Here is a 27697-nt window from a genome sequence, read left to right as displayed (position 1 = left end):
AATTTATACCTGTCTGGATTCATGTGCAACACAGGGAGAGAAGCTGGACTGCTTTGCCCCGATGATGGATTGACTAATTATGAACAGATCAGAAGCAAGAACAACTATTAGCTTATGAAAATAAAGTGTTTTTTTTTTAATTTTTCTACCATACAACATTATTCATCACCATAGTTAAAAGACAAATGACTTTTTTCTTTTATTAAATGAGCTCTGCAGATAATCTAAAGATTGCATTTTAAGCAGTGATCAATACATTCACACACACATCAAGCCACATGAAAATAGAGATCGTCCAATCTAAAGACTGGCTAGAAAGTTCCACTTGCTGGGAGGAGATTGTTGATAAACCTGTTCGAAGGTTTGAAGAGTTAAAGGGAAGTTGGCGACTCTAGGAAGGATTCCCACGGATGCTTTTTGCTTTTTGGGGACAAGACCCGGGAGAAAGGTTTTGTTGTGATTTATTTTAGAACCAAGTTTCTATTCACGAGAAGGGTGGAGGAATCTGGATGCTCTGGTGTGGGTGTGAATCTATACCTCCAAGTCCCTTACAACAAAAAGTCTTCAATAAAAAAATTTAAAAAATTTCCAAAGCAGCCCACTGTTCTCTGCACCAGCACAGGAGCGGCCCTCTGCTGCCAGCAGGTGGAGCATGGATTAAGGGAAAAGAAATGGTCTCTGAGACTGAATTTCTGGATCTGGGGTCTAAATCTGGCTAAGACTATCCCAGGGTGACCATTTTTTGACATCGTTCTTTAGCTATTGTGAGCAAATTGATTTATTTTTTTCATGTCTTAAGTTAGCTATTGGGAAAAGTCTATAATATATCTAGTCACAGCTAACTGCATGTTATCAATTTTAAAATAGTAGTTCTCGAAGGTTTTCTAGAGCTAGTATATCTAAACGTAATGACACATTTTGTGCTTCCTTCCAATAGAGAAGTTAAAGCTCTTTTGAAAAAAAAATTCCATTTATAATCTATGCTCTGGTCCCACACAGGAGGAAATTCAGGTCCCTGATAAAGTCTTATCACATGAGACAAAGCTCCCTGTCCACTCCTTCGTCTGCTCTGGAGTGCGAGAGAGAAGGTCCACGCAGGGAACTCATACAGAATGGAAATGGCACCAGTGTTCTTTTGATGACAAAGGAGTATAGAGCATTAAGTGGACCTCCAAGGGCTGCTGGGCCCAAGCCTCCGCAGTGTAGGGGAGAAATCCTGATGGACGGTCATGGGAAGGGATTTCAGTTTTGGGAGAAGCAGAAGTAACTTCTTCGAATTGAGGACAGTGGTTTGCTAATGCCCGTGTTAGGGTGGAGACTGGAGGGGGATGTGCCGACTCTCCTGCTGGAGCCCAGATTCTGCCAGGACACTCAGAAAGATCCCTTTGAAGGAAAAGGGCTGGAAAGTTCCATAGAAACACTTAATCTGTGGGGTTGAGTCCCTCAAAGTGCCAGGCACTGTACTTGGCCTAACGCTACAGCAACAGACACCTTCTACATGTACGAGGACACACTGCATACGCGAGTGCTCGAAGGCGAGGCCAGCCCCATGGGAACGCTGAGGATGCAGAACACCCTCTTAGAGGTAGTTTATGCATCCATGTGTCATACAATAAGAAGAAAAATTCACATTCTCCTACTTTTGCTTATTGCAATCTGAGTTGGGGATATCTGAGTCGGGGATATCTGAGTTGGGGGTATCTGAGTCGGGGATATCTGAGTCGGGGATATCTGAGTTGGGGGTATCTGAGTTGGGGGTATCTGAGTTGGGGGTATCTGAGTCGGGGGTATCTGAGTCGGGGGTATCTGAGTCGGGGATATCTGAGTTGGGGATATCTGAGTCGGGGATATCTGACATGTCTTAAACTGAACGCATCTCCAGCCATCTGTGTCTTGTTCTTATTTTATACCTGTTATCAATATCATCCAGCAAGTCACTCAAGTCCTACCTTAGGAAGCCCCTGGCTGGGTCCCTGGTCTTGCCCACCCCCACCATTTCGTAGGTCATCGAGCCCTTTAAAACTTATTTGCTCATTACCTCTTTGTCCTTGTCTCACAATTTTCACTGCTGCTGGTAACAAAAATCAAGGTTACTTTGAAAAGTCTCTTAACGGTTTACGGGTAGATTTTAGAGATAATTAACTTACATAGAATGCAAACTTCTCCATGGCCAGCTCTCCACTTATCCAAGAGATTCCTTGTCTTCTTTCTGTCCCTGCTAGGTTTCTGAGCATCAAACTACCTCTAGGGCCTCCCTAATGCACAGGGGGTTAAGACACAACCTATGAAGTAATCTGTAGCCACTGACGCATGAGTACAACCCCCGGCCAGGGAGCTACCCACATGGGCAGCAGACCTCTCCTGTCCCCCCGCTGCTCCCCTCAGCAGTGGATTTCAGTGGATTCGCCTGTTCTGCTCCCCACTCTGACTCTGGGGAATCCTCTCACACTCACACCCACCTCTGGCCTTCACCCCAGCTCTTGTATGCATAAAAAAATAAATCTTTAAAAGAAAAAAAGCCCTTTCCTTTAAGAGTTACATACTGAAATATTTACATATGAAATGACTGACGTCTGGAATTTACTTCAAAATAAAATAGGAGGGGGTGTGGGTAGGGGTTGGGATGAGACGAGACTGGCCAGGAGCTGATGGTTGTTGGTGTTGGATGTGGGTTCATGAGGATCCTCATGCTATTCTAACAACTTTTATATATTGAATCTTCTAATAAAAGGCTAAAAAAGGGGCTCCCTGCTGGTGCAAGGGATTAAGTCTCAGCACCCACTGCAGCTATCAGCACCCACTGAAGCTATCAGCACCCACTGCAGCATGAGTTTGATCCCCAGCCAGGGAGCTGACCCACATGGTGCAGCAGACCTCTCCTGTCTCCCCACTGCTCCCCTCAGCAGTGTACTTTGGTCAATCTGCCTATTCTGTTCCCCACTCTGTCTGATGAATCCTCTCACTCCTGCATCTCTGGCCTGTACCCCAGCTCTTGTATGCATAAATAAATAAATCTAAAAAAAAAAAAAACACCTCTGGCACTTATGGCATTGCCCTTCCTCCCTCTGCTGCTCCCTGATGGCACATTTTTTTTGACCTAAGCATTAACAAAAACCAAAAATAATTCTTCAACTACCCCCTCAAGATGGAGCTGCCATTTTAAAGCCATCCTTATAGTGCTTCATACATCATATGGTGGTTTTATCTCTTGTGTATTAGGTTCTGAACTCTTTCAGGATTTAAGATCTCCAAGTTTCTTGTTATAGGTACACTGTGTGCAATAAAAGTGGCTGATGTTCAGTAAATATATCCTTAATAAAGGTGGGTAGTTGTAGCAATTAAAATATAGCTATAATAATTACAAGTAAAATCCTGACAAAGGCATTCAGCAGTGTTGTTTGTAATTTGGATAATCCTTCTGCAACTTCCAGCAAACTTTCCCTTCCCTGAACCAGGGCTTATCTGGGACAATTAGTTCTATGTGCCCTAATTTATTTTATTTTATTTTTTTATAAGGCATGTTTTACTTATTTATTTGTTTGTTTGTTTGTTTGTTTTGTTTATACATGCACTGGGTACAGTCAGAAGCACGGGAGGGTGAGAGAATTCACCAGAGCCAGAGCGGGGAGCAGAGCAGGCAGAAGGACCGGAGTACACTGCTGAGGGGAGCAGCGGGCGGCAGGAGAGGTCTGCGTGCCATGTGGGACCCTCCTCCAGTGGCCGCGGAGCAGCCGGGGATCGAACCGGTGCCGCAGACGCTACTGGGCAGCTTCGCAACCCAGTGCTCAACCGCTGCGCCACCGGGGAGGCCCTCTATGTGCCCTAATTTAATAAGCAAGTTTGATTCCTTAAAAACATGACTATCCATGGGGCTAAGGGCTGAGATGTCATAATTAATAAGCATCCATCAACAATATCACTTTACGAATGCTTTGTATATTGAATATTTCATAGCAATAGAAATCATCCTGGAAATACTTTCTGATTATGGTTTTACACTGGAATTTAAGAAACAACTGTCTTGTCTTGGGTTTGCTTGAGATATTGACAAGGCAAACTGCCAGTCACATAGATCAGTGACTGGATAGCTCAAAATAATTTTAAATTTATCCACACAAACCTTCTGTGTCTAGGATCTGACAAATTACTTTCTCAACTACTTAAAGTCAAGTAACTAAAACCCCCAAGTACGAGGATACAGAGGTGTTGTATGTGGCTCTCTAAATTTTCTATTTCTTTAGTTTATGTTAATCTAACCCTAGTCTCATATCCAGATATTGAACTCATATACCTTCAAAAAATTGGAGATATAGGAGTTAAACACGACCACAATAATCGCACTTCAGTAGTGCAAACTGGATATGATGCTTTAATTTCTATTTTACTCAGAAATTATCTCAGTTCCCTCACAGGGCATACAAGCCTCCCAATTTGAACTAATCTAAGAAATTTCTGCTCTTCTTCGGTATCGTGCATGTGCTCCAGACACTCCCAAACTGCCCTAACGACAGTGTACAATTTCACACATGCAAATGCTGTCCCCTAGCCTGTGTAGAGCACTCACCCCCACCCTGGCCCCCACCCAAATTGAGAGCCCCACCTTGCCTGTCTCAGATCACATGTCATTCCCGGTCACACCTCCAGTGAACCCCTCAGGAGACAAGGGGCATCTTTCTTCGCATACAAAACAACATGTGCATTATTTTGAAGGAATTTATTGCACTGCATTGTAATTTTTCCTTTGAAATCTGTTTCAACATAAACTCCTCCTGCCTAGGGAGTGTGTTTTATTCGTCTCTGTAACCTGTAAGTACACTGCTTGGCTCAGGGCCTCCAGCAGGTGTTCCCCAAGACATAATTCAGTTTGGCACTCCCAGGAAGGGAGAGTGATAGAGGCAGAAGTCCACCATTCTGCTTTCGCTGTGGGTTCAAGCATTGCTGATGCTTTTTAATTTTGAAGAAAAGTCGTCCTGAGACACAAACACCTATTCTGTTCTAAGATGCACTAATGCTTGCATTGCAGCTCCCCTTTCTGCCCCATCTTATTCGTGACTAATGAACAGGTTAAGTGTGCTGAGTCGCAGGTCAGCAGAATAAGATGCACTTTAACTTAGTGGTGTGAAAAGTGGTTTCTTTTCATAAACACCACAGTACATGGTCCCATTGTACACATAATCCATGGTGCAGAAATAAACCCTCTGAAGAACTATTATCATAAATAGCATTATTAGGGATGAGCTGAACTTAATTTTTTTTCAGTTATCATTCAAAATGGATTTATGAAAACATGAAAGGTCTTTGAAGCTTGGTGGAAACTTGTTCCATCAGAAGTTGATGTGGTTGTTATTGGATGTTTCCATATGACTGTTTTCAGGAGGCCCATGAAATTTTAATTTACTTGAAAAACTAAAATGCAGAGTTATTTGTTTTGACATGTTTAATCACTTTTCCATTTTAAAGCTAAAATGAGAAATCACTGGGGAAAATAAAAGAAGACAGTGTCAGAATGAGCACAAAGAAAAGAGAGATTTGCAAATAAAACTTCACATTATTAAATTGTCATTTGCTTGCAGTGTTTTTTATTGCTTCTTTAGAACATGAAAAGCACATAAATTGTTTTTGTTACTGCAGACTTAATGTGCAATTATTAATGCACTTTTAAAAAAAAAGTCAATGTATTGTCCCAGCACTAATTGAATTACTGATCGTGAAAACAAATATGGAATATAAAAATTTGGGCTAAAGTTTAATAATCTAGTATGCATGCCTTTTCTAATGAATATAGGGCCTTTGTATCACCATGGAATAAAAGGTACTTGAAAACCATCTGCATTTGTTTGTCCAACTAACCACGTGTACCAAGCAGGTGTATCTGTGCCAGCGAAGGGGCTGGGATCACGGGAAATGTGGTGGTACCGGGGGGTGTGGGTACAGACTCCCAAGAGCTGCCAGTGTCAGTGGCGCAGACACAGAGAGAAGACAAAGGCCAGCTTTGAACAGAGGCTCAGAAAGAGCATCTTCAGGAAGAGCCTCCAGCCCCAGGAACAGGCCAACTGTTTTGAGAATGGATGGGAAGCCATTGGCCCTTACAAATTCAGTTTTTCCTCCTCCCTTTTCAGTGGCATCTCTCCCTCCTCAGCTTTTCTTGTAAAATATTTACATCAAAATTGGTGTCTGGGAGAAGATGTGAAACTTCTTCCAGAAACATTTGCATTTTAACAGGGGTCAAAAACCCCTGCTCAGCTCAATGGAAAAAAAAGAAAGCTCTAAAGCGCCTGTTTCTGGCATTATGTGCTCAGTACACCTTGGGGACCTGAGGGGTGAAGAGGAAGGGACTTTCATGGTCACCCAGAAATGAGACCACAGAGGCAGTAACTGAAAGTCAGTGCGGTTGGTAAGTTCTTGAGACGATTTTGCTTTCTTAGGCTGTGAACAGGACACCAGTAGAGGTGACCGGGGGATTATGTATGTGCTCTGTGGATTTTCTGTTTTGTTTTTTTTTTTTCCCAGTAAAAATGGGGAAAAAACATCATTTTTTCCTGCTGTCCTGCATATGGGGGCGCTGGGTGTGATATTCAAGGTGGTCTGGGGTTGCTAACATATTAGCATACAGGTGAGACAAACATTTCTTTAGCAGTGGTGGGAGGGAAGGTAGGAGGGTGGGGGGGTTGTAGTGACTATGGATTTTTAAAATATTTTGAAACCCTATGCAAAGTCAGGTCAATCACTGAGCTTCAGACTGGGGAAGATCTGTGAATGTTACGTGGTCCAGACACAGAGCCAACCTCTGCCACGTCCCTGACAGCCCCTGCCCCATCTTTGTGTTGTCCTCTGGAAAAGAGCCGTACCTTTTCTCCTCGCCTCCCAGGATCCTCTCCAGCCTGAGACGAGATGACAGCAAGGACCCTCGCAGGGTTTAAGCACACTCTATGAACACATGTAGGGCTTACAATGCAGCAAAAGCAAGAAAAAACAAGCGCAGATTCCTATAATTAGGTCAAAGACTTTTAACATTCTTGGCAATGAGGCACTGGGTCTTCCCTGGCAAGCAAAGGAAAGCTTTTGTGAAGCTAACTGGAAAATGTCAGAGATGACAGCAAGCCACTGATTCCTACATTTATACAATGTGTCTCTGCATGGACTGGGGGTGTTGAAATCATATCAGCAATCACAGAAACTTTTTTGGGTCCATCCACTTGGTAAATATCAAAAGTGGGAATTAGACACGATTTCTACAAACCGATAGGCGAAAGCACGTATGGCAGTTTTATCAGATATCAGACTATGGTCTCGCAGCTCAAAACTGTATTTTGCTAAGTGATACTGCCCATGAGATTCTGAGAATTCCATTTTTCCTCCATCAGCTGACCCTGTCTTCCCCTCTGCATGCTCTGTGAGGCAAAGGGAAAAGGGAGGAACTTGTTCCTTCCTCTTAGTTTGCTCTTCTTGTCAGTGTTGCCTCCAGAATGGCCCTGTAGTGGGTTCCAGTAGCATATGATCTCCATTCCAGATTTTCCCGTAATAACCAGAGCACACACTCTAGTTATGAGCCAGGGAACCTCTGAGATTTCAGATTTAATTCTCATGGCTGGTCTAAGAAGTGGATGTGACTAGAACCCTTGTCATATCCCTTTATCAACAAAGACCCGGGCACAGACATTGAACGGACAGATACTGAAGCCACCGCAGAGATGTGAGCCCAGGCATTCAGGTTCCAGAGTCCAGTTCCCAGCCAACACAAGATCCTGCTCCTCACTGATCACTTATGTTCATGAATGGAAGGCAGGAAACAAGTGAGTAGGCTGAGCTATTCTAATTGTAAAGACAAACACCACATGGTTTCTCTCACAAGGGATAGACAGAGAAAACAAACAGATGACCTAAATAAAACTAAAATGAGCTTTGAGACGATACGACCACACTGGTGGTTATCAGAAGGGAGAGTAGAAGGACAGGTGGCAATTCAGGTACAAGGGGTCGGCAGTCTGAAGGACAGACCCAGACTTCCAGCGTGAACTCGACATAGCACATACACCTGGTGACCCTTCACGACGTCCTCCGGAAACTTACATTCTCTCATAAAGCAGTGTTACTTCAACAAAAGCATAGTTTTTTTAAAAACTGTTTAAATGTGACCAGTGTAGCCCCTACTTTCCCACAGCAGAATCAACCACCTGCACACCTGAGGTCAGTCTTTGCTGTGACGGAGCAGGCGGCGTCAGCTCTGAGCTGGTCATTAAGCTCAAGATGCCTATTTGGGGGCATCACATATAATGTTTTCTACCCTGTCTCAGTTCAGGTGACACAGCACTGCCTCAGCAGAGTCAGGGAAAAGAAATGTGGATACATGTGTACATCCAAAATTCAAGATCAGGGGGCCTCCCTGGCAGCTCAGGGATTAAGGCTCAGTGCTATGAAGCTATCGCCAGCCACTGGAGCACGCGTTCGATCCCTGGCCAGGGAGCTGACCCATGTGGAGCAGCAGACCTCTCCTGCTCCCCTCAGCAGTATATTTCAGCCAATCTGCCTGTTCTGCTCCCCACTCTGTCTCTGGTGAGTCCTCTTATGCCCCGCACCTCTGGCCTACACCCATCTCTTATATACATAAATAAATAAATCTTTATAATTCAAAATCAACAAGGGAGTCTTCCCAAAGACAGCTCCATTACCAAGTCAGTGAGCGGGAGCCACAGGCAGACCCAGCTGCTCTTTCCAGCTCAAGGAGACAGACCGGAGCAACATATTTCAATAATTCCCTAAAAGGAACCATTGTCTTTGGAATTGCAAAGAAAGCCAAACAGATTGCCAAACACATAGGAATGAAAGTTATGTTTTCTGTGTGCCTCATTCCTGCCCTTCAGTAATTATTAAGTGTTTACACAAAACTTTTGGCAAAGAAACAAAACAATTATGTCTGTGCAGGTCAAAGTGAAGAAAAATGGATGTATTAAAGGTAGACCAGTCAGACGGACCTTTGCTGGCAACCCCCAGAGGAGATGTGGATGTTGGAGTTGACTCTTGGAGTAAAGTGATTTCAAGGAATTAGTTGAAAGGTTTATTCCGTAGTTCATGATCTGCTATTACTCACCAGTTTGCTTGCTAGAGATAAGGGGAGTTGAGGATCAGGTTATCTGATCATAACTATCTCTCAATTTTTTCTTACTGCCTAAACTTTCAAATACAGTAACTGTTTTCCCAACATCAGTTTCTCCTTTGATTTACTTCACATCTCGGTTATTGTCAGTAGTAAGAGAGCGGAGAACCATGTAGAAGCAGGTCATAGCTAAGAGGGGCTCACGTGGAGAAGATACTTCCAACCCTAGAAGTATTCAGAAAAGAGGGATAATTCCCATCGCTTTTCAGAGCAGCAGCAGCAGGAGAAAGGCATTCGTGCTCACCCTTCCTGGGGTCTCCCCATCTGTCCCCTCTTTTGTCTCTCAGTTTATAGCTCTAAGGAACTAATAGATTGCAGTTCAAGCTCTTTCCCACTCTAAAATTAGATCTTTCTCTTATCATTAATATATTTAATTAAATTTTTCTAACACTTGACTCTGACATTGACAGTGCTGGTTAGATAATTATCTGCTATCTCATGCCAAACACACAGAAAGTCACATCATTTCTGTCTGCGTCTGCTCCTTGTAATCATGGTAGGAACAAGCTAGAGTGAAGCAAGGGACCAGACATTCAAATATTTACAAAAATCAAGCTTGCAGTTGGTATAAAAAATAAAAATAATAAACGCAGTTTAGAATAGTGGAGAAGCGTGTGGGTCAGGGAACTAGCTGGGTGATCAGTTATGTCCATACTAGACAGGAGTCAACACTGTCTCCTCGCTGTTTTAAAGTGGACAGTCATAAATACAAGGGCACAGGAGTTCTGGAGAATCGCAGAAGACCCTTCAGATCAGGGTTTCAGCTTGGGCACTACTGACATTTTGGGCCAAACACATTCCTCTTTGGAAGGGCTGGGGGTTGTCCTGTACTTTTATGACATTTAGTAGCATCTTTGTCCCCTACCCCTGGATGCCACTCACACATACATCCTAAGTTGTGACAGCTAAAAATGTCTCCAGATACTTGCAAGTATCTACCAGGGATCAAAAATCACCTCCCCTGCTAAGAACCAGTGCTTTAGAGACTCTATCTCTGAGGATTTCTTCTCCCAACTTCTCTGTGTTAATTTCCTGGTTTGAAGGGAAATCAAATGAAAGCAGAAAAGCTAGAAATTGTTATTTATTTATTTTGTCTTCATAATAAATTCTCAGATGTCTGAGGCAAGGAAAAGGGATAAACCAAGTACTTTGCAAAAGTGGATCAAGCTGTAATTCTGACTTATTTATTAGTGTATCACCTTATTGATGAGATCCTTTCTACTCAAAATCATTAAGACATGGGCAAATGAAGGCACAATGCTCAATTAGAAATAGAACTATTGAATTCCACTTTATTAAAGATTCAAAGTTTTTTTTTTACATATGTCTATACACCTACACACTCACACACACTCCCCAAGCACTCTGATGGAGATGCTTTCATTCACAGGAATATTCTTTAGTGATCTTTAATAGTGAGGCCCGTTTGCTGTTGTGTAATAGACCGCACCAGCGTTTCAGAACTGCTCCGGGCAGTCACACAATATGGCAGGATATAGTGCGCCCTCTTTTCTTTCAGTTTCCTAAGGGAAATATTTCTTAGAGAAACTATCAAGGGTTTTATTTCCCTCATCAAGGTTTTATGAGCAAGTCATTTGCTGTGGATGCCTATGGCACTGATTCCCCCGCATGCAATGGCAGCCCCAGCTCTGTGGTTAGAAAAGTCAGAAATGTTGGGACTCTCTGGTGGCATAAGGGTTAAAGTCTCAGTGCTATCAAGCTATTGGCAGCCACTGCAGCACAAGTTTGAGTTCCATCCCCAGCCAGGGAGCTTCCCACATGGCGCAGCAGACCTCTCCTGTCTTGCCTGCTGCTCCCCTCAGCAGTGTATTTCAGTAGATCCACCTGTTCTGCTCCCCACTCTGTCTCTGGTGAATCCTCTCATCCCCTGCACCTCTGGCCTGCACCCCAACTCTTGTATGCATAAATAAAAATAAATCTTTAAAAAAAAAGAAAGGTCAGAAACATACCTGCCAATGGAGCAAACACTTGGTCCCAACCTCACCTCTCCCTGCAGAGCACTGCATTGTGGAGACCACACGAGGGAAGGCAGAGGACTGATTTGCACTACTCTTCTCATCACAGCTGAACAAAGCACACATATGCTGTGTGGTCGTATGTAAACCCAGGTCCCCGGGCTGTGCTTGGGATGGGAGATCGGGGCATCCAGTACAAGGATGGCAAAGGTGTCAGGTATCCCTTATATGTTCATCAAGAGTCACTATGAAGTTACTTGAAGCTTCTGTTTTGCTATTTAGTTATCTAGTAAAGGGCGATGCCTGCAGTTACCAAACAGAAGGCAGACACAGCATGCTTGGATCACCCAGGGCCCTGTCTCTCCTGAAGTCAGACGAGGCTCCTACAGCAAATGGAAATTCTCTACACTAACCAAGCGTAAAGCTGACTGGAAATCAGGGGCCTTGAGTAGATCTCAAGACTGAGGTTCCCCGCTCTTCCCCTGGGGTTATCATATCTAATGCATTCCCAAGTCTGCGCAAGAGACTTAAGCCGAATTAATATGAATCACATACATTTCTTCTTCTGTTTTTTTGTATTCTGTATGAAAAAAATAAATACAAAGCGAATATGACTAATTTTAAGGTCTCACTTCACGTCATGCTCCTGAGAGTACATTTTTCTGCAAATGTATATATGCTTTTATTTTCCCCACATAATAGTTTACCCAGCAAAGCTCTAGGCTTCAATAACTTAAGAAAACAAATCTTCTTTCTATAAAAGTATCACATCAAAATTCAAGTCCTGATCAATTTCACACACATTAGCCTCCTAGAGTTAAGCAATTATTTCCTCCGAAGTACTTGCTACTCTCATTTCACAACGAATTTGCTTCCTATAAATTGATGAAGACAACAGAATTATAAAGTTACACTTTATAACATCTTGGTATCAGTTCATTAAAAAAAAAAAAATGAATGGTCTGGAGAGCTGGGAACCCAGTGCATGGGGAGCACTGGGCTGAGCTGGGGGGCAGCCAGTTCTAAGTTCAGAGAGGCTTTGTCTTCAAACAGCATTTCCAAACACAGCGGCCCAATGTCTGAGCTAGCGAAGCACATGCTGCCAAACACGTGAAAATTATGTGATTCAGATTTCTAGGATTTGAGATCACCTTGGGATGGCGCTCAAGGCTTCTTGTGAGCAGACTCGTGGATTTATTTATTTTATTTTTTTATTTTTATTATTTTTTGAAAGATTTATTTATTTATACAAGATTGATTGATTCATTGATTGATTTATACAAGCACTGGGTACAGTCAGAAGCGCGGGAGGGTGAGAGAATTCACCAGAGCCAGAGCGGGGAGCAGAGCAGGCAGAAGGACTGAAGCACACTGCTGAGGGGAGCAGCGGGCGGCAGGAGAGGTCTGCGCACCATGTGGGACCCTCCTCCGGTGGCCGGGGAGTAGCCGGGGATCGAACCGGCGCTGCAGAGGCTGCGGGCAGCTTCGCAACCCAGCGCTCAACCACTTTGCCACCGGGGAGGCCCAGACTCGTGAATTTAGTCTTAAAATCCCAGGGCTTCATGGAAGACCTTTTCATGAGAATATAACCAAAGGGAGTCGTCTCTTTGGAACTTTAATCAGGTGGGGCTGCGGGGAGTGATCTCATTTAGGGAGGAGCAAGGCAGGGATTAGAAAAGGGCACTCTGGTTGTGCAAGACTAGGGCCAACAAGAAACTCGAAGATGAAAATTGTCACCATTTATTCCCTGCCAAATGCGTGTGAGCATCACCAGCACAGAGATACAGGAGACACAGTTGTGGAGGAGTCTGCAACTGAAGATGAAACAAAGGAAAGTAATTAATTTTCAAGTTATGATGTGCCACACTAGGAGGCGGTAGATTGGTCCCTGGCACTTGAGAAAATAGATGACACTAGACACAAGTGAGATCTGGATCATGGAGGAAGAGCAGGGGGTGGCCAGGGTGGCAGACAGAGGAGGGCTTCTGGCTGGCAGTGGAAAGCCGTCAGAGCACAGGCAGGAAGCAGAGAGAACAAGCCCCCGGCCAGGCGGAGCTCAGCTGGGGAGACCCTGCATGGCATGCTAAGACATGAGGACTCACCCTTCAGGTAATGGGGACGAAGCAAAGCACATGATAAATAAAACCTTGGCAATGCAACAGAGAAATGAGGACCAGTAGGGGCATCTGCAAAGGCCTCTAGGAGAATCCCAAGAGACGTGGTGAGGTTCCCATTGGTGTCAGGCGCTGTGTTGCACAAATATTTCAGATGTGTCCACAGGACAGTTTCTGGCCCTGAGTGAGTGAAGGCCGATGTGTGGAATCAAGTGAGGGCAGTGCAGCAAAGTGGCCCAAAGCACAGCCTTCAGACTGCCTTGCTCCACCCCTTCTCACTCTCTGCTATTCAGGAGCTGGAGGAGTCTGGGGGAGTTGTCCTATGTCTGTGCTTCTGTTTCTTTATTTACATGGCCTTGATCCTAAGGAGCTAATGGATTAAATGCCTTAGTACACCTGTGGACATTACCGTTGCTTCAGTGGAACAGAAGGCATCGATTCATGTCAGCCGTGGAAGTCTGGCTCCAGGCCTACGCTCGTGGTCACGATGCCATATAAACAGGACAACGATGGAAAAGAAGCGCTTTCTGTCCATCACTCCAGCCTTGGTTATCTTTCAAACGACAATGTTCTGAAGGAAGGTGCGGATGTGCTGGCTGAATGAGGCAGTTCGAAAGCTCTGGTGGCATTTGCTAAAGCACCACATGTGACAGCAAAGATGGAGACTAACATCTCATTTTTCTCAAGATTTTGAACTTAGGCCACCAGAAGAAAGAATGGTCACTCACATGAGTGAAAAAGAAAGTCTCACTGTAGTACGTAACTCGCCAGGTCACCAGAGCCTTAAGCAAGATGATCGAGGTAAAGGATTCAGCGCCGGGACAGGCATTCGAGAGGCAGGTGTCATCATCCGCGGCATCATCGCCACCTCAGGACTAGATGAGAAACACATCTGGATGGCCCTGGACCGCTGGAGTCTCATTTGCTCCAACTTCTTAGTTCTTCAGTGGGAGCTGGGCCAGCAGATCTGAGCCAGCAGGGAGGAGGAGCTGACATATATCCACCGCCAGAGCAAGAGCCCCCCTTTCCAACAAGGCAGCTTTTCTGACTGTGCCCCCAGGTGATGGAGGATACTGGGAGCGCAGCATCGTCCCAGCTGCAGACTTGGCGGTGGTGTCAGCTGACCACGCAGGCAGCCAAAGAGAAGAGGTCGGGGGATTGCACACTTTGCTGCTCTGGCTATACACCTCACTCTCCCGCCAGCAAACTGCATGCGACATCTGCCTGCCAAGAAGCAACACAAACAGAGAAGTACCAGAGAAGACACCAGAGAAGCATTTCGGAGGGGGGGAGGGGGTATAATTAAAACCTGCGTGTAAAGGGGCAGGCAGTCTATGTAGACATGGGAGGTTACAGCTTAGACTCGAGTCGGCAATTTCATGACTAAAGATAAAACAGCAGGGATTGGAATGTGGGGGGAGAGAGACGGCTGGGGTCTTAGGGAGCAGAACTCTGAACCCCAGGGAGGAACTGGCAGCAGCATGACATGTCTCGGGGTAGCAAGGTCCCAGCCTCTGGATAGAGGCTCAGCAGCAAGGATTTAATCTCTGAAAAGCCCCAAGGAAAACTTGGGGCCCCAAAGAAGATCTAGTGGCCCTAGCCTAGCTAGGAGTATAATAGCATTAGGAGAAGAGCTGGCAGATTATCAGCAAGTTCCAAAAACAGCAGATTTTAAAAAAAAAATGTCACCACAAAGACCAAGGGAGAACTTTAGTGTTAAAAATGTGATCTTGGGGAGAGAGTGGGGGCCAAGTCGCTGCAAAGAGGAAAGCAGATTCAGAACTAACTGCAGGAATTCAGTTATCAGAAGCAGGATCTGTGCTTGGGGTAGAAAGGCATCAAAGGAAATGTTATCAGAGTAAAGTAAATCATAAAATGGAGTTAAGATGAAAGATGGGTCCATACACATAATTATTTTCTGACACAATATTGCCAGCCGTAAATACTATCTGAGCTATATTGCATGGGTCACCCGATATTTTAGAAGTTTTCATGGACAAAGGAAAGAGACTAAGAAATCTATGCACAAGCATCTCGGGTTATGGGGGGGCATCCTTGCAGTTGATGCTCAAGTCCGTTTCAAAGCTTTCCACGTAATTCAACCAGGAGCTGCAAGTTTCTCACCCCAGGAGGCTTATTTCCATGAGTCATAATAATGAAGAAACAGATAAACCAAATCACCTAAATTTTCCCCTTGTGTGGTGACCCAAAGTGCTTAAAAACGACCCCCAAAAAGGCAGCTGATGGTCAATGACACTGTCTCAGTCTGATTTCCAGTCAAGCTGAGTTTCTGGGGATCCTCATCAGGAGTTGCATGGGGGCCGTGAGGGTGCAGGAGGAGGGAGGTCCAGTCCCCAGCCTTTGCTTGGTACTTTTCCTTATGATGAAAGTGTCCACCCTCTGGTTACTCAATGCCAACACTGTTTTGTTAACAAAATTTAGAATAGGAGACGTCCTAGCAAAAATATCTAAAGTTGATGCAACGGTCAATTGCATGTGCCAACCGAATTGGGTCACAGGGTGTCTGACAGGGTAGGTGTCTTCCCATCAATGAAGGCCTGAAGGAACAACAGTTGAGAGTCAGGGAGAGTCTTTGCCTGTGCCTGAGCATGTCTGAGCCTGCGCACTGGTCTTGTCCCGCCTTCAGAGGAACTGAAGTCCGCTCTTCGGCGGTCCTGAGCCACCAGGCTCCCAGAGGGGATCTCCCACCATCAGCTCTCCTGGTTCTCAGGCCTCCGGGCTCACCACAGACCTGCATGACGGGCTCCTGGGGTTTCCAGAGTGATGGCTGCAGATCTGGGGACCTCTCAACTTCCAGAACTGTGTGAGCCCGTTCCTTCTACTAAGTACCCTTCTCTCTGTAGAAACACCCCGTCGGTTCTGTTTCTCTGGGTGACCTTGACTAACAGCTGCTGGATCATCCCTACTACACTCACCTGCATTGCTTAAGTTTACCAATGACTCATCTATCAGTTAGAGGAAGTTCAGCCCTCCAAGCTAATGCACTCCTGTGTCCTCCTGTAACAGGTGGTCACCAGGGAAAGGGGAGGATTCAGGCTCCCTGCTGCACCCAAGGCAGGGTGGAGCTGAGCAGGGAGGAGAGGCTGGAGAGGAGGCTGGGAGGAGGAAGGAAGAGGATGGCGAGCCAGAAGGAGACCGGGAGGAGGCACATGGAGCAGAGACATGTGAAGAAGCTGCGCTGGCTTCTCGGCCTGCTGGTACCAGGGACTCGGACGACGTGGAAGGAGACACTTGAAACAGACGTGGGTGAGAGACCTGTGGGTGGTTTTCAATGACAGCTTTTATCTTAATCTTGATGGTGATTTTGCTTTTGTCCCAGACTTGCCTGGCTCCTTCTGCCCCTTTTCTGGGGGTTCCCATTAGGAGATGCCTTGGACTTTCAGGCCTCAGCGGTCCTGCCTTGGGCCAACCCTGCTTAGTTGCATTAAATTGCATTAATTGTATTAAAGTTCCTTTCCATTAAAGGTTTTATGCACTAGAGTATGTTGTGTCTTAACGCGGTGGACAGGAGAACCTATTTAGAGCAAGTAGGTTTGGGGGTCCTGGGGTGTCCCTCGCCCTGCCTAGGAACACTCCCTTCTCTTGTTCTGGAAACATCTGCTACTAGATGCATAGATTAAATTTGGGGTTCCTGAGCTATGTTCTTTGCCGGTCTTACATAATTCATTTCTAGTCTCATAGTTTATAATAGCAATGTCTGTTTTTTTTTTTTTTTTCTCTTTGATCAGCTTATTTATAAAGTAAACTGAAGCTTTTTAAAACATGACCTGGTTGGTTCCTGTTGGGAGTTCTTACCTGCATTTTATCTACCCAAGTTTAACTCAATTTTATCCTCTCCCTGCAATTTTTAAAAATTACTATACACACATGCCCACAAATATGTTTTATTCATCTTCCCTGAAAAAGGCAGAGTATTTTAAAACGTCCAGAAACCTGCTCAGACTAGAATGGCCACGGTGTCCCGGAGTGTGATTATAAATTAAAATGTCCCCTTTGCTTCCTGAAGAATAAGTCAATACCTAATATCAGGAAGCTTCCCCCCAGTCTCTCTTTGCTTTCATGTTGGAATACAATGCTTCTATTGGTGTGAAAATGCAGCAGCACGCACCCCAGTATAATTGAAGGTAGATTTCCACTCAGCTTACATGATGATAATACAGCACTTGGGGAATTGAAATATAATAAAAGCCAGTTAGGGGGACTACCCAGAAGCTTTCAAAGCCTGGGACCATGTGGCTCTCAGCCAGTCCGTTTGTGAGTTTAGGAGAATAAAATCAGCAAGCCATGTAACAGGTATGTCCAAGGTGATCTATATCTACATCTGTGTGGCTACCTCTGTAATCCCTCTCACTTTTGCTAGACAAGAGGAGAGGCCTGCCCCGCACAGCTCTCAGTCCCAGCTCAGATGAGCACCTTGTCCTGCACCATCCTCCGTGCGAATCCAGAGGACTGTTTTGTCTTCGGCATCTGCAAACAGGCTGATTTTTCCTTGAACAACTTAGATACTAAAAAGCCCATCAGAAAGTAAATTTAAAAGAAAATTATTTATTCTTTGTGTAGAATTATATGTAGGTGAATTGGAGGTAAAGAGACTTGTATCGGTTGTTTCATCGTTAAGAGAGAAAATAAAATCTAGTGTTCGCTTTTACAAGTTTCAAGGGAAAGCACCTTCACATGTGATTCGCCTGTCCATCTGTCTCTATACTAAACAAAAAATGTTTTAATATTACATGGAAGATGTGGCGTTTCTCAAAATTAGTACAGTTTCAAAAATGAAAAATCGCACTCAACCCCTAAATTCCTGCATTTTTATATAATGCTCCCCATGAACAGGACCCAGGTCCCTCTGCCTGTGAGCTGAGCGAGAAGCTCAAGGATGGGCCTGGAAGGAGCTTTCACCCGCACCTGGCCAGCTGCCACTTCACCTCCAGAACTTGGAGAGCTAAAGGTTTGGTTTTCAATCAGTTGTCCAATCTGTGTCATCCTGTTACAGCAGCCCAAGAGGGTGAGGGTAGCTGCCCTTAACACATTCATAGGAGTGAAACTTTACAAAGGAAATTAGATGAAAAAACTTAAGTAAAACAAAGCCCCAGAAGATTTTCTTTCAGATGTAAATAAAAACAAAGATGACCTGTGGAATACAGTTTTCAGAAGCATTGTGGACCCTGGAAAGTCCTTCTAAAATTGAAGTAATGTCTATGTAAACAAAACAAAGAGGTCTGAATACTTCAGCTTAACAAACAATTGATTTAAGAGCAGGGCATATTCTGAGTATCTTTTCTGAAAAGCTTGTTTACAGGGCTAGAAATTGAGTTGGTTTTAATTTTAAGAAGTGAGAGGGGTCATTAATAGGAGCCATTTTTCTTCTATTACATAAATGCTGACTCGAATTTTGTGACTTAATTTAATACAGACAAATCACAACTTTAGCTCTAAACATCTATTTGCAATGTTATAGCATAAAATTTAAATATTTTGCAAAAAGAATGAAACACACCTTATTTCAAACAATAGGATTTTTTTTTTTTTGGCCACATACCATATAATAATACACATTAAATATTTGTATTTACTGTTATAACATTACAAAGTTGTTCCTGGATGGTAACTTTAGTTTTCCAATAAGGACTGATGAAGTAAACAATCAAGGCAACTGAAACTTAAAGAAAATTCCAACTCTGCAAGTTAAAGATATCTGTATGTCAGTATTTCTCATCCTGTGGACTGCAACATGTTTTTACGTCATGCAACCATTCAGTGGGGCATAGTAAATTTTTACTTAAAAAGAAAATATCCAAACTATCAGAGTGTATCTAAAATAGCAAGGTAAGTTATAGCTCACAAATCTTTGTTTCAGTAGGAATAAATGATGTAAAATGTTCTCCTTAAGAGCAGGTCAAAATTATTTGAACCTGGAGAACATTATGCTAAATGAAATAATTCAGACAAAAAGACGAATTCTTTGTGATCTCAAATATATGTGGCATCTAAAAGAGTTGGACCGAGCATGAATTGAAAACTGTAATACATTAATGAAAGAGACTGAACAAGATACAAATAAACAGAAAGATACTCCCTGTTCATGGATCAAGAAATTAATATTGATAAAACATTCCTAATAGCCAAAACAATCTACACAATGTAACCCCTTCAAAGTCCAAAGGCATTTTTTACAGAAAAAGAATACGTAATCCTAAAACTGTATGAAACCGCAAGAGACCCTGTCTAGTCAAGCAATTCTGAGAAACAACAAAGCTGGAGACATGGTATTCTCTGATTTCAAACAATATTATAAAACTGCAGTAATCAAAATAGTGTTATATTCACATAAAATTAAGTACATAGGTCAATGGAATAGACTAGAGAGACCAGAAATGTACCCATGCAAATACATCCAGATAATTTACCACAAAGGAAGTCAGAGGGTCTCCCTGGTGGCCCAGGGGTTAAAGTCTCAGTGCTATCAAGCTGTTGCCAGTCACTGTGGCCTGAGTTGGATCCCCAGCCAGCTAGGGAGCTGGCACAGCAGACCTCTCCTGTCTCACCCGCTGCTCCCCTCAGCAGTGTATTTCAGCAAACCTGCCTGTTCTGCTCCCCACTCTGTCTCTGATGAGTCCTCTCACTCCCTGCACCTCTGGCCTCTGCTCCAGTTCTTCTCTACATATAAATAAATCTTTAAAAAAAGAAAAAGGAAGTCAGAATGCTCAACGGGGAAAACTAAACAGCCCCTTATGCCATACATAAAATTAGATCAAAATGCATTAAAGACTTGAAAGTAAGACCTGAAACTTTAAAACGTCTAGAAGAAAACATCAGCTCACTGCTGGGTGATGAGGTTTTGAATCTAATACCCAAAGCAAAAATAAACTATACCAAACTAAAATGCTTCTGCACAGCAAAAGGAACCATCACCAAATGAAAAGCAACCCACTGAATGAGAGAAAATATTTGTGAATTATATATGTGATAGGGGATTAATATAAAAACGGCCCCATACAAGTCAGTCACACAGACAATTCCAATTAAAAAATGGGCAGAGGATCGGAATACTTTTTCAAAGATAACATACAGATGGCCAACAATTACATGAAAAGGCACTCATTATCATTAGCCATCAGTGAAATATAATAAAAACTGCAATCAAATATCACCTAAAACTTGTGAGAATGGCTATTATCAAAAAGACAAAGAATAACAAGAATTGGCAATGATGAGCAGGAAAGTGAAGCATTGTGCACTGCTGGTGGGGATGTAAACTGGCTCAGCCACCATACAGGTTCCAGAAAAAATTAAAAATAGAGCTACTGTATGATCCAGCAATTCTCCTTCTGGGTATTTATCTGAAGAAAATGAAAATACTACCATAAAAAGATATATGTGGTCCCATGTTCACTGCAGTCTTAATTATAACATCCAAGATAAGGAAACAACCCAAGTGTCCATTGATGGATACATGGATAATGAAGATGCCACACACACACACACACACACACACACACACACACACACACATACTCTTTGGTCATAAAAATGAATTAAATGACGCCATTTATGAAAACGTAGAGAGACCCTGATGATATTATTCTAAGTAAAATAAATCAGATAGATAGAGACAAATACTATATGATCTCATTTACATTTAGAATCTAAAAATACCAAGTTCAGACCTCCCTGGTGGCGCAGCAGTTTGAGCGCCATGCTGTGAAGCTGTCTGCAGCCTCTGCAGTGCCCATTTGATTCCCGGCCCACCAGGGAGCTACCCACACGGTGCGGCAGACCTCTCCTGTCTCACCCGCTGCTCCCCTCAGCAGTGTATTTCAGTTCGTCTGCCTGTTCTGCTCCCAGCTCTGTCTCTGGTGAATCCTCTCACCCTCCCGTGCATCTGGCCTATAACCCTAGTGCTTGTATAAATAAATAAATCTTTTTTAAAAAATAAAAAAAAACCACCAAGTTCACAGGTATGGAGAAAAGACTGTTGCCAGAAGTGGGAAATGAGGGAGGGTGAGATGGTCGAGGGGCATTGAAGTTACCAACGTTAAGTCATAATATAAAAAAAGTCATGGGGATGTAATGTCCAGCATGGAAGCAAGAGTTAACTGTGTTGTATCACATATTTGAAGTTGCTGAGAGCAAATCTTAAAAGTTCTCATCACAAAAGAAAAATGTAGTATGTGTGGTGATGGATAAGTAAATGTATCAGAATTTTTACTAGATTGATCATGATTATCATTTTGTAATGTATGCAAATATTGGATCAAGTTGCACACCTGGAACTAAGATAATGCTAGATGTCAGTGATACTTCAATGATAGAAGGAATCTAAGAAGTCAGACTGATAGTACCAGAGGTGGGTGCCAGGGCCTGGGAGATGTTGGCCAAAGGATTGTAAACCTTCAGTTATAAGAGGAAACATTTCTGAGAAATCAAATAAACAGCATGGACATCGTAGCTAATAATACTGTATCATGCACTTGGAATTTGCTAAAAGAGTAACAAGTGTCCTTGGCACACACACGTATGTACACACATGTGTACACACACAGACACACATAAAATAACTTAAGGAGATGGGTGTGCCAATTAGCTTGACTGTGGACAGCATTTCACAATGTATATGCATATTAAATCATCACATGTTACAGTTTCAACCTCACATTGTGAAACCTAAATACAATTACTTTTCATTTGTCAATCATACCTCAATAAAGCTAGAAAAACAATTAAAAAAATAATCTATCTTCTACGGGATTCTGGACACCAAAGTGAAACCACAAATGACCTCTCATGAGCAGACACTTCCAGCATCTGACACCATTTGACACTTCCAGCATCTGTTCATTCATCACTCATCCCTTCTTAAAGTTAATGCATAAATATGTGTTCCCCAGACATTTCTAAATAAATATAATGGCATGGGGCCTCCCCGGTGGTGCAGCGGTTGAGCGCTGGGTTGCGAAGATGCCCGCAGCCTCTGCAGTGCCGGTTCGATCCCCGGCTGATCCCCGGCTGCTCCCCAGCCACCCCCCAGCCACTGGAGGAGGGTCCCACATGGCGCGCAGACCTCTCCTGCCGCCCACTGCTCCCCTCAGCAGTGTACTTCGGTCCTTCTGCCTGTTCTGCTTCCCGCTCTGGCTCTGGTGAATTCTCTCACCCTCCCGCGCTTCTGACTGTACCCAGTGCTTATATAAATAAAATAAAAATAAATCTTTAAAAAAATAAATAAATATAATGGCATGTTTTATAAACTTCAGGGCTGCAAACTGGAAAATATTTTCATGGAAATATAACCCACTCTGTAAACCCAAGGTTACTGAGACTGAATCTTTCAAGCTGAGACCACTGTCCCTGACTATCAGAACCTGAAAATTAGGCGCAACAAGTAAGGACAAATAAAAGGAGAAGGCTAACAATATATTGAACATTCCCTAACTTCAAGGACTTATTTTTAATGAAGCACCAAAGGATAATGTTATCCCAGATGGACTCAAAAGGCTTTTGAACCATGTGAGTTACCTTTATGCTGGACCACAGAATTGATTAATTAAAAGCAAAACCAAGTTACAAGAACAAACTAACAGACTATGTATCGAGCGTCATAATTTGGCCTCTCAAATCACTACTTTGGAAGGACTGTGTGTAGCTGTGTATACACCAAATTGTTATTGGCAATGTTTTCCTCTTCTAGATTGTCTGTATTTTCTGTCTATTGGCAAGTAAATTATTTTTAAAAGTAAGCCTGAAAAATTGACATTCTTCAACGATCACATTCCTAAGACCAGGGTAGACATAATATAAAACTATTTCCTTCTGTTAGAGAACCAGAGACCTGGGATAACATATTTTTTTTTTAATTTAGTGTTGCCACTTACACTAAGTTATTCAGACATTTAATTGAATATGATAAAATACATGAAAATGGGGAGGAAAATTATTTTCTGTGGACTCTGTATTTGTTGTGTACCAGAGACCTTTGTTCTTTCTTTTATTTTTAATAAGTGCAGCTTAAATAAGTTTAAGGTGCAGCTAGTTACTTATTCATTTCAAAAGAGCAATTATAACTGTTAAATTCTTAATGTCCACTATGTATTTAGAAGAAATATCTGAAACGCTAGCATATGAAAATATACCAAGCTATTTTCATGGACATTTATCAGCGAGACTATAGAAGGTTTTTAGACTTTATGAGTTTCTCTACATCTATACAGATACTTGGATAAAAGGATAATAATTCCTAAAGGCCACTATTTTATCATACCTAAGCAAATCTATTATAGCAAACTAGTTGTTGAATATTGCATTCCTTTGTTTTTTAAAAATTTTTAATGAACAATTTAAATTAGATAAGCACACCCTGAAGTCCCAAATTAGAGCAGATTACCTTAGTAAAGGTTTCTTGATCACTGCAGTGAGATCCTGTTCTTTCCCTTGGTTCCTGCTGCCTGAAGTGGGCCAGGAGGCAGCCTCGCACCTTACGTGTCTACTCATCAGTAAAGATTCATCAGGGTAGGATTTAATGGGAGCTTCTCAACTGTGGTAAATATTTGTATATGTATTTGCTGTACCTGCTAGTCTGGTCTCTCCAGATAGTTCCTATTTGCTTTAAATTGCCTCAGGTGAACTTATGCTGGGAAGCAGTGATAAATAAGTGTAATTTTGATTGAACATGAATTGCCGGTTCGTTCTATTTTAGCAAATACAACCATAAGTAACTTCCAACTCTGCACATTCAAGGAAAAAACAGAGCAAAGCAAAAACGAAAAAAGGAAAAATGAAGGTATTTCACAACCGCTTTCCATTTCAGTAAGTCAGGGACAGCATTGACATGGTCCCCACACATTGCTCTGACAGCTCGCACAGAATCACGAAGCCTGCGGTGCAGGGTGTTCTGGAAGAGAAGCTTGTTCAAGGGGCCGCGGTGCTAAACTTGATGGATGCCTGAAAGTACCTTGTATGTCCTAGGGGCTGTTCTATATGCTAGAGACGGAAAAGGCACCTGCAGGAGCTGAGGAAACCTGGCGCTGGGGGCTGGACACAACCATCTAACATGTCAGAACCCGCGTCACACCTGCGCACGGCATCTGCCATAAAGATGCAGGATCTGCTGTCAGTGCTGCCTCGCACGGCCCAGTCTCCACCAGGGTCAGCATTTGTGCAGCTGCCTAGAAGCCACAACAGGTGACTATTCCGTCCTGCGTGCGGATCTTCACTAAATAAAAACCACTCTCCGTTGTTATCTAACAGTTACCAGCGATCATGGCAGGAGCATCTAAGAACGGGGTGAAAGTTGTATTATTTATCACACCCGTGTCATGCATGCCTAATTTTTCTTTGTTTACCATCTCTCACTTTGTCATCCCAGAGTCCTTTGTACCATATTCATTAAAACAGAGTCTGAGGTGGCAAAGTTGGGTCAGGTAACAACATCCCCTGAGCCGCAGCTCATCGCAGGGTATGGACGGGGAGCGTATCCAGGCCTCTCTGAGCCAGTCTAACCTCGTGGGGACATAAAACCCAGTGTCCTCTGCCATCACCACTCACTTCTTTTCCCTAACTATTTGTATAAATTTACAAGATCACTGTGAAGCCCAAAGATACCACCTCCTCCCATTAGTAAACTCAACCTTCTTTATTTTCAAATGCAAGATCCACTGTCCTGCTGCGTGTGACCAGCATTTGTAGAAATGGAAGCTGTTGCCGCCCGAAGAGCCCCAGCTGGCCCCCAAACTCGCCCTCCCTCACCTCTCAGAAAGTTTCCAACATTTGCTTATTTCTCGCACCCAAGACAACCAAGAAAATATCCCAAAAGCCTGAATGCAAGTAGAGTCCCGAGCCCGGGGCACCGGCAAACCCAACAACACGCGCCCAAGGTCAGCGCGGAAATGGCCCCAGCAGGTTTGGAGCAAACACTGCGCAGATCTCACTCACCAGAGGAGATGTCCACTTGGCTCATCTTCGTCTGCGTGACGTTGATGTGGACACTCACTTTGCTTTCGGTGAGGTCAATCTCCACGGTGCCCAGATTGTCCGCCAACTGGCTGAAAAGCAGGAGACCATTGGGGTTCCACGTCCTGAACTGGAAACTGACGGAAAATAGGTCCTGGCCGAGCCGTCCGGGCACCTGCAGGTAGCTGGTGGCGTTGAAGAAGACGGGCACCGTGTAGGGCTCCACACATGAGAAGCTCAGATTTCCCTATGAGACAGGAGGGCCTGGGGTGAGGCACGCGTGGAATGAGACGTATCCCTGTGAGGCAGCAAAGCTCCGGTTCTGCAAACCTCACAAGCAGAGCTGAGCCTGTGCCAGATTCACACAGGCAGCAGCATGACTTGGATTCAGCAGCTGGAAACCTCCACAGGAGCCCCCTGGGGTGTGGACCTAACAGGGTGTGGCCGGGGCCAGCAAGTTGAGGGAGGGGAGCAGCGGACGGGATGGCTGGCCCTGGACAGGATGCAGGAATGGAACTGGTGGGCTCGAGTGTGGACCTCGGGGCTCTGAAATGGTGAGGAGCTGCCATGCCTCTGACCCCTGAGGGGTGCTCCATCAGCCGAGGGGGGGCGGCCGCTGCTGTCCCTCTTCTGGATAACTGTGTCCAGCACTCACCAATGCATCCGCCTCCTCTCAGTGAGAACTGGGGTCAGATTGTTGCTATTGACTCAAGTGACATTATGGGGCAAATATTTGCTGGTTTTTACCCCTTCCCTCATATATATGCACTGATAATAACTAGTCGGCATCAGCATAATTGTGATTATTTCAGATTACTTTGCTGTCCAACTCAAAATCTCATTTAAATTCCCCCAAACTGGGCCTCCCCGGTGGCACAGTGGTTGTGCGCTGGGTTGCAAAGCTGCCCGCAGCCTCTGCAGCGCCAGTTCGATCCCCGGCTGCTCCCCAGCGACTGGAGGAGGGTCCCACATGGCGCACAGACCCCTCCTGCCGCCCGCTGCTCCCCTCAGCAGTGTACTTCGGTCCTTCTGCCTGCTCTGCTCCCTGCTTGTATAAATAAATAAATAAATAAAATTCCCCCAAACTATGCATCTATCACAATGCATTAATTCCTGCGGAGAAAGTGGCATGAACGTACAAAATGAAAACAAAGCTTGCAATAAAGTCCACTTCTTTCTCCTTATACTCTTTAAAGCCAATTTCCCATCCCAGTGTCTCATTACCTTCCTTTTAAAGACTTGAAAATCTATATTTGTTTTCAACTTCCTTTATCCCTCCACAATATTTTAAGGAATACAGTTTGGTGACAGTTTCATCTGACTAATCAATTTTCTCTTTTAGAACATTTCACATCTGTCCCCAGATGCACACTTCTTCCATTTCAGCACACCAACCATTAAGCCCAAGATAGGTTGTCACTTTGAATTAATATTCAAATTTAATTTCCACTCTACCTTCAGAGATGATTATTTTTGGACGCTTACTTTTACCAATAATAATCAAAGTGCTATAACTGACCACAATAGCTGTGTCGGGGGATGCCTCCCCCAATGAAATTGATTGAACATGAACTGCCTGTTCATTCTATTTTAGCAAATACAACTATAAGTAACTTGTGCTCTACTAAATGTCTTTATTGCTCAAGTTAAAGCAGCATTTACACCACAATGTAGTCTGCAGTGGAAGCTGCCTTTGGCATGAGTCTCCACGGTGAAAGTCTGGACTCTGGGTCACCTCATCTCAGCGCCAACTGGGAGAGTTGGGTAGAATTAACACTACTGCTCCTGAAACTTGCAAATAATGGAAAGGGTACACTGATCATTTGAATTCTGTATCTCTTTATCTTAAGCAACAGTTTCTGAGAAAACACAAGTCCCCTGCTGCCGTTTTCTACTAAACTTTAAATCACACATGTATCAGGGCTGCCCTAAGTAAGAAAGACTACAGCCTGGAAGGTGACCGTGACCTTGGGCTCGTAACTGTGAACCCAGAGTCTATGCTCCCCACTCACATTCCGTCACTGTGGGAAGTTGTTTTTCCAGGTTAAGTCTCAGTATCCTCATCTCCAGGATGTTTATAATATCTCACTTACAGTATTTTTCTCAGATGAGCAGACATGTAACATTTATACCATAGTGGTGCCACCTGTGATATTGAAATATTTCTCTGTATTCAATATGTTTTGTGTCATAACTTCATCAAAATGTGATTTTTAGCTCAGTATAAACTCACTATTTTGAAGAAAAACAATTAAGAAATATTTACAGTTTTTTTTTTTGTTTTTTTTTAAGATTTAGTTATTTATACAAGCACTGGGTACAGTCAGAAGCGTGAGAGGGTGAGAGAATTCACCAGAGCCAGAGCGGGGAGCAGAGCAGGCAGAAGGACTAAAGCACACTGCTGAGGGGAGCAGCGGGCGGCAGGAGAGGTCTGCGCGCCATGTGGGACCCTCCTCCGGTGGCCGGGGAGCAGCCGGGGATCGAACCAG

At 43.7% G+C, this 27697-nt stretch overlaps 1 protein-coding gene across 1 annotated transcript in view; it reads right to left on the bottom strand.

The window, feature by feature from the left end:
* Window positions 1–27697, bottom strand: part of CNTNAP2 (contactin associated protein 2) — a 1162155-nt gene that overhangs the window by 898408 nt on the left and 236050 nt on the right. Inside the window, exon 8 of the mRNA XM_037515219.2 lies at window positions 25191–25455. Within this exon, the coding sequence (XP_037371116.2) occupies window positions 25191–25455 (265 nt within the window). The remainder of the gene's footprint in view (window positions 1–25190; window positions 25456–27697) is intronic.

This window comes from Talpa occidentalis, unplaced genomic scaffold, assembly GCF_014898055.3.
Source record: "Talpa occidentalis isolate TD23 unplaced genomic scaffold, MPIMG_talOcc4v2.1, whole genome shotgun sequence".
Lineage (NCBI taxonomy): Eukaryota > Metazoa > Chordata > Mammalia > Eulipotyphla > Talpidae > Talpa > Talpa occidentalis.
The sequence above is the reverse complement of the archived record's forward strand: the minus strand, read 5'-3'. Positions and strand labels throughout refer to the sequence as shown.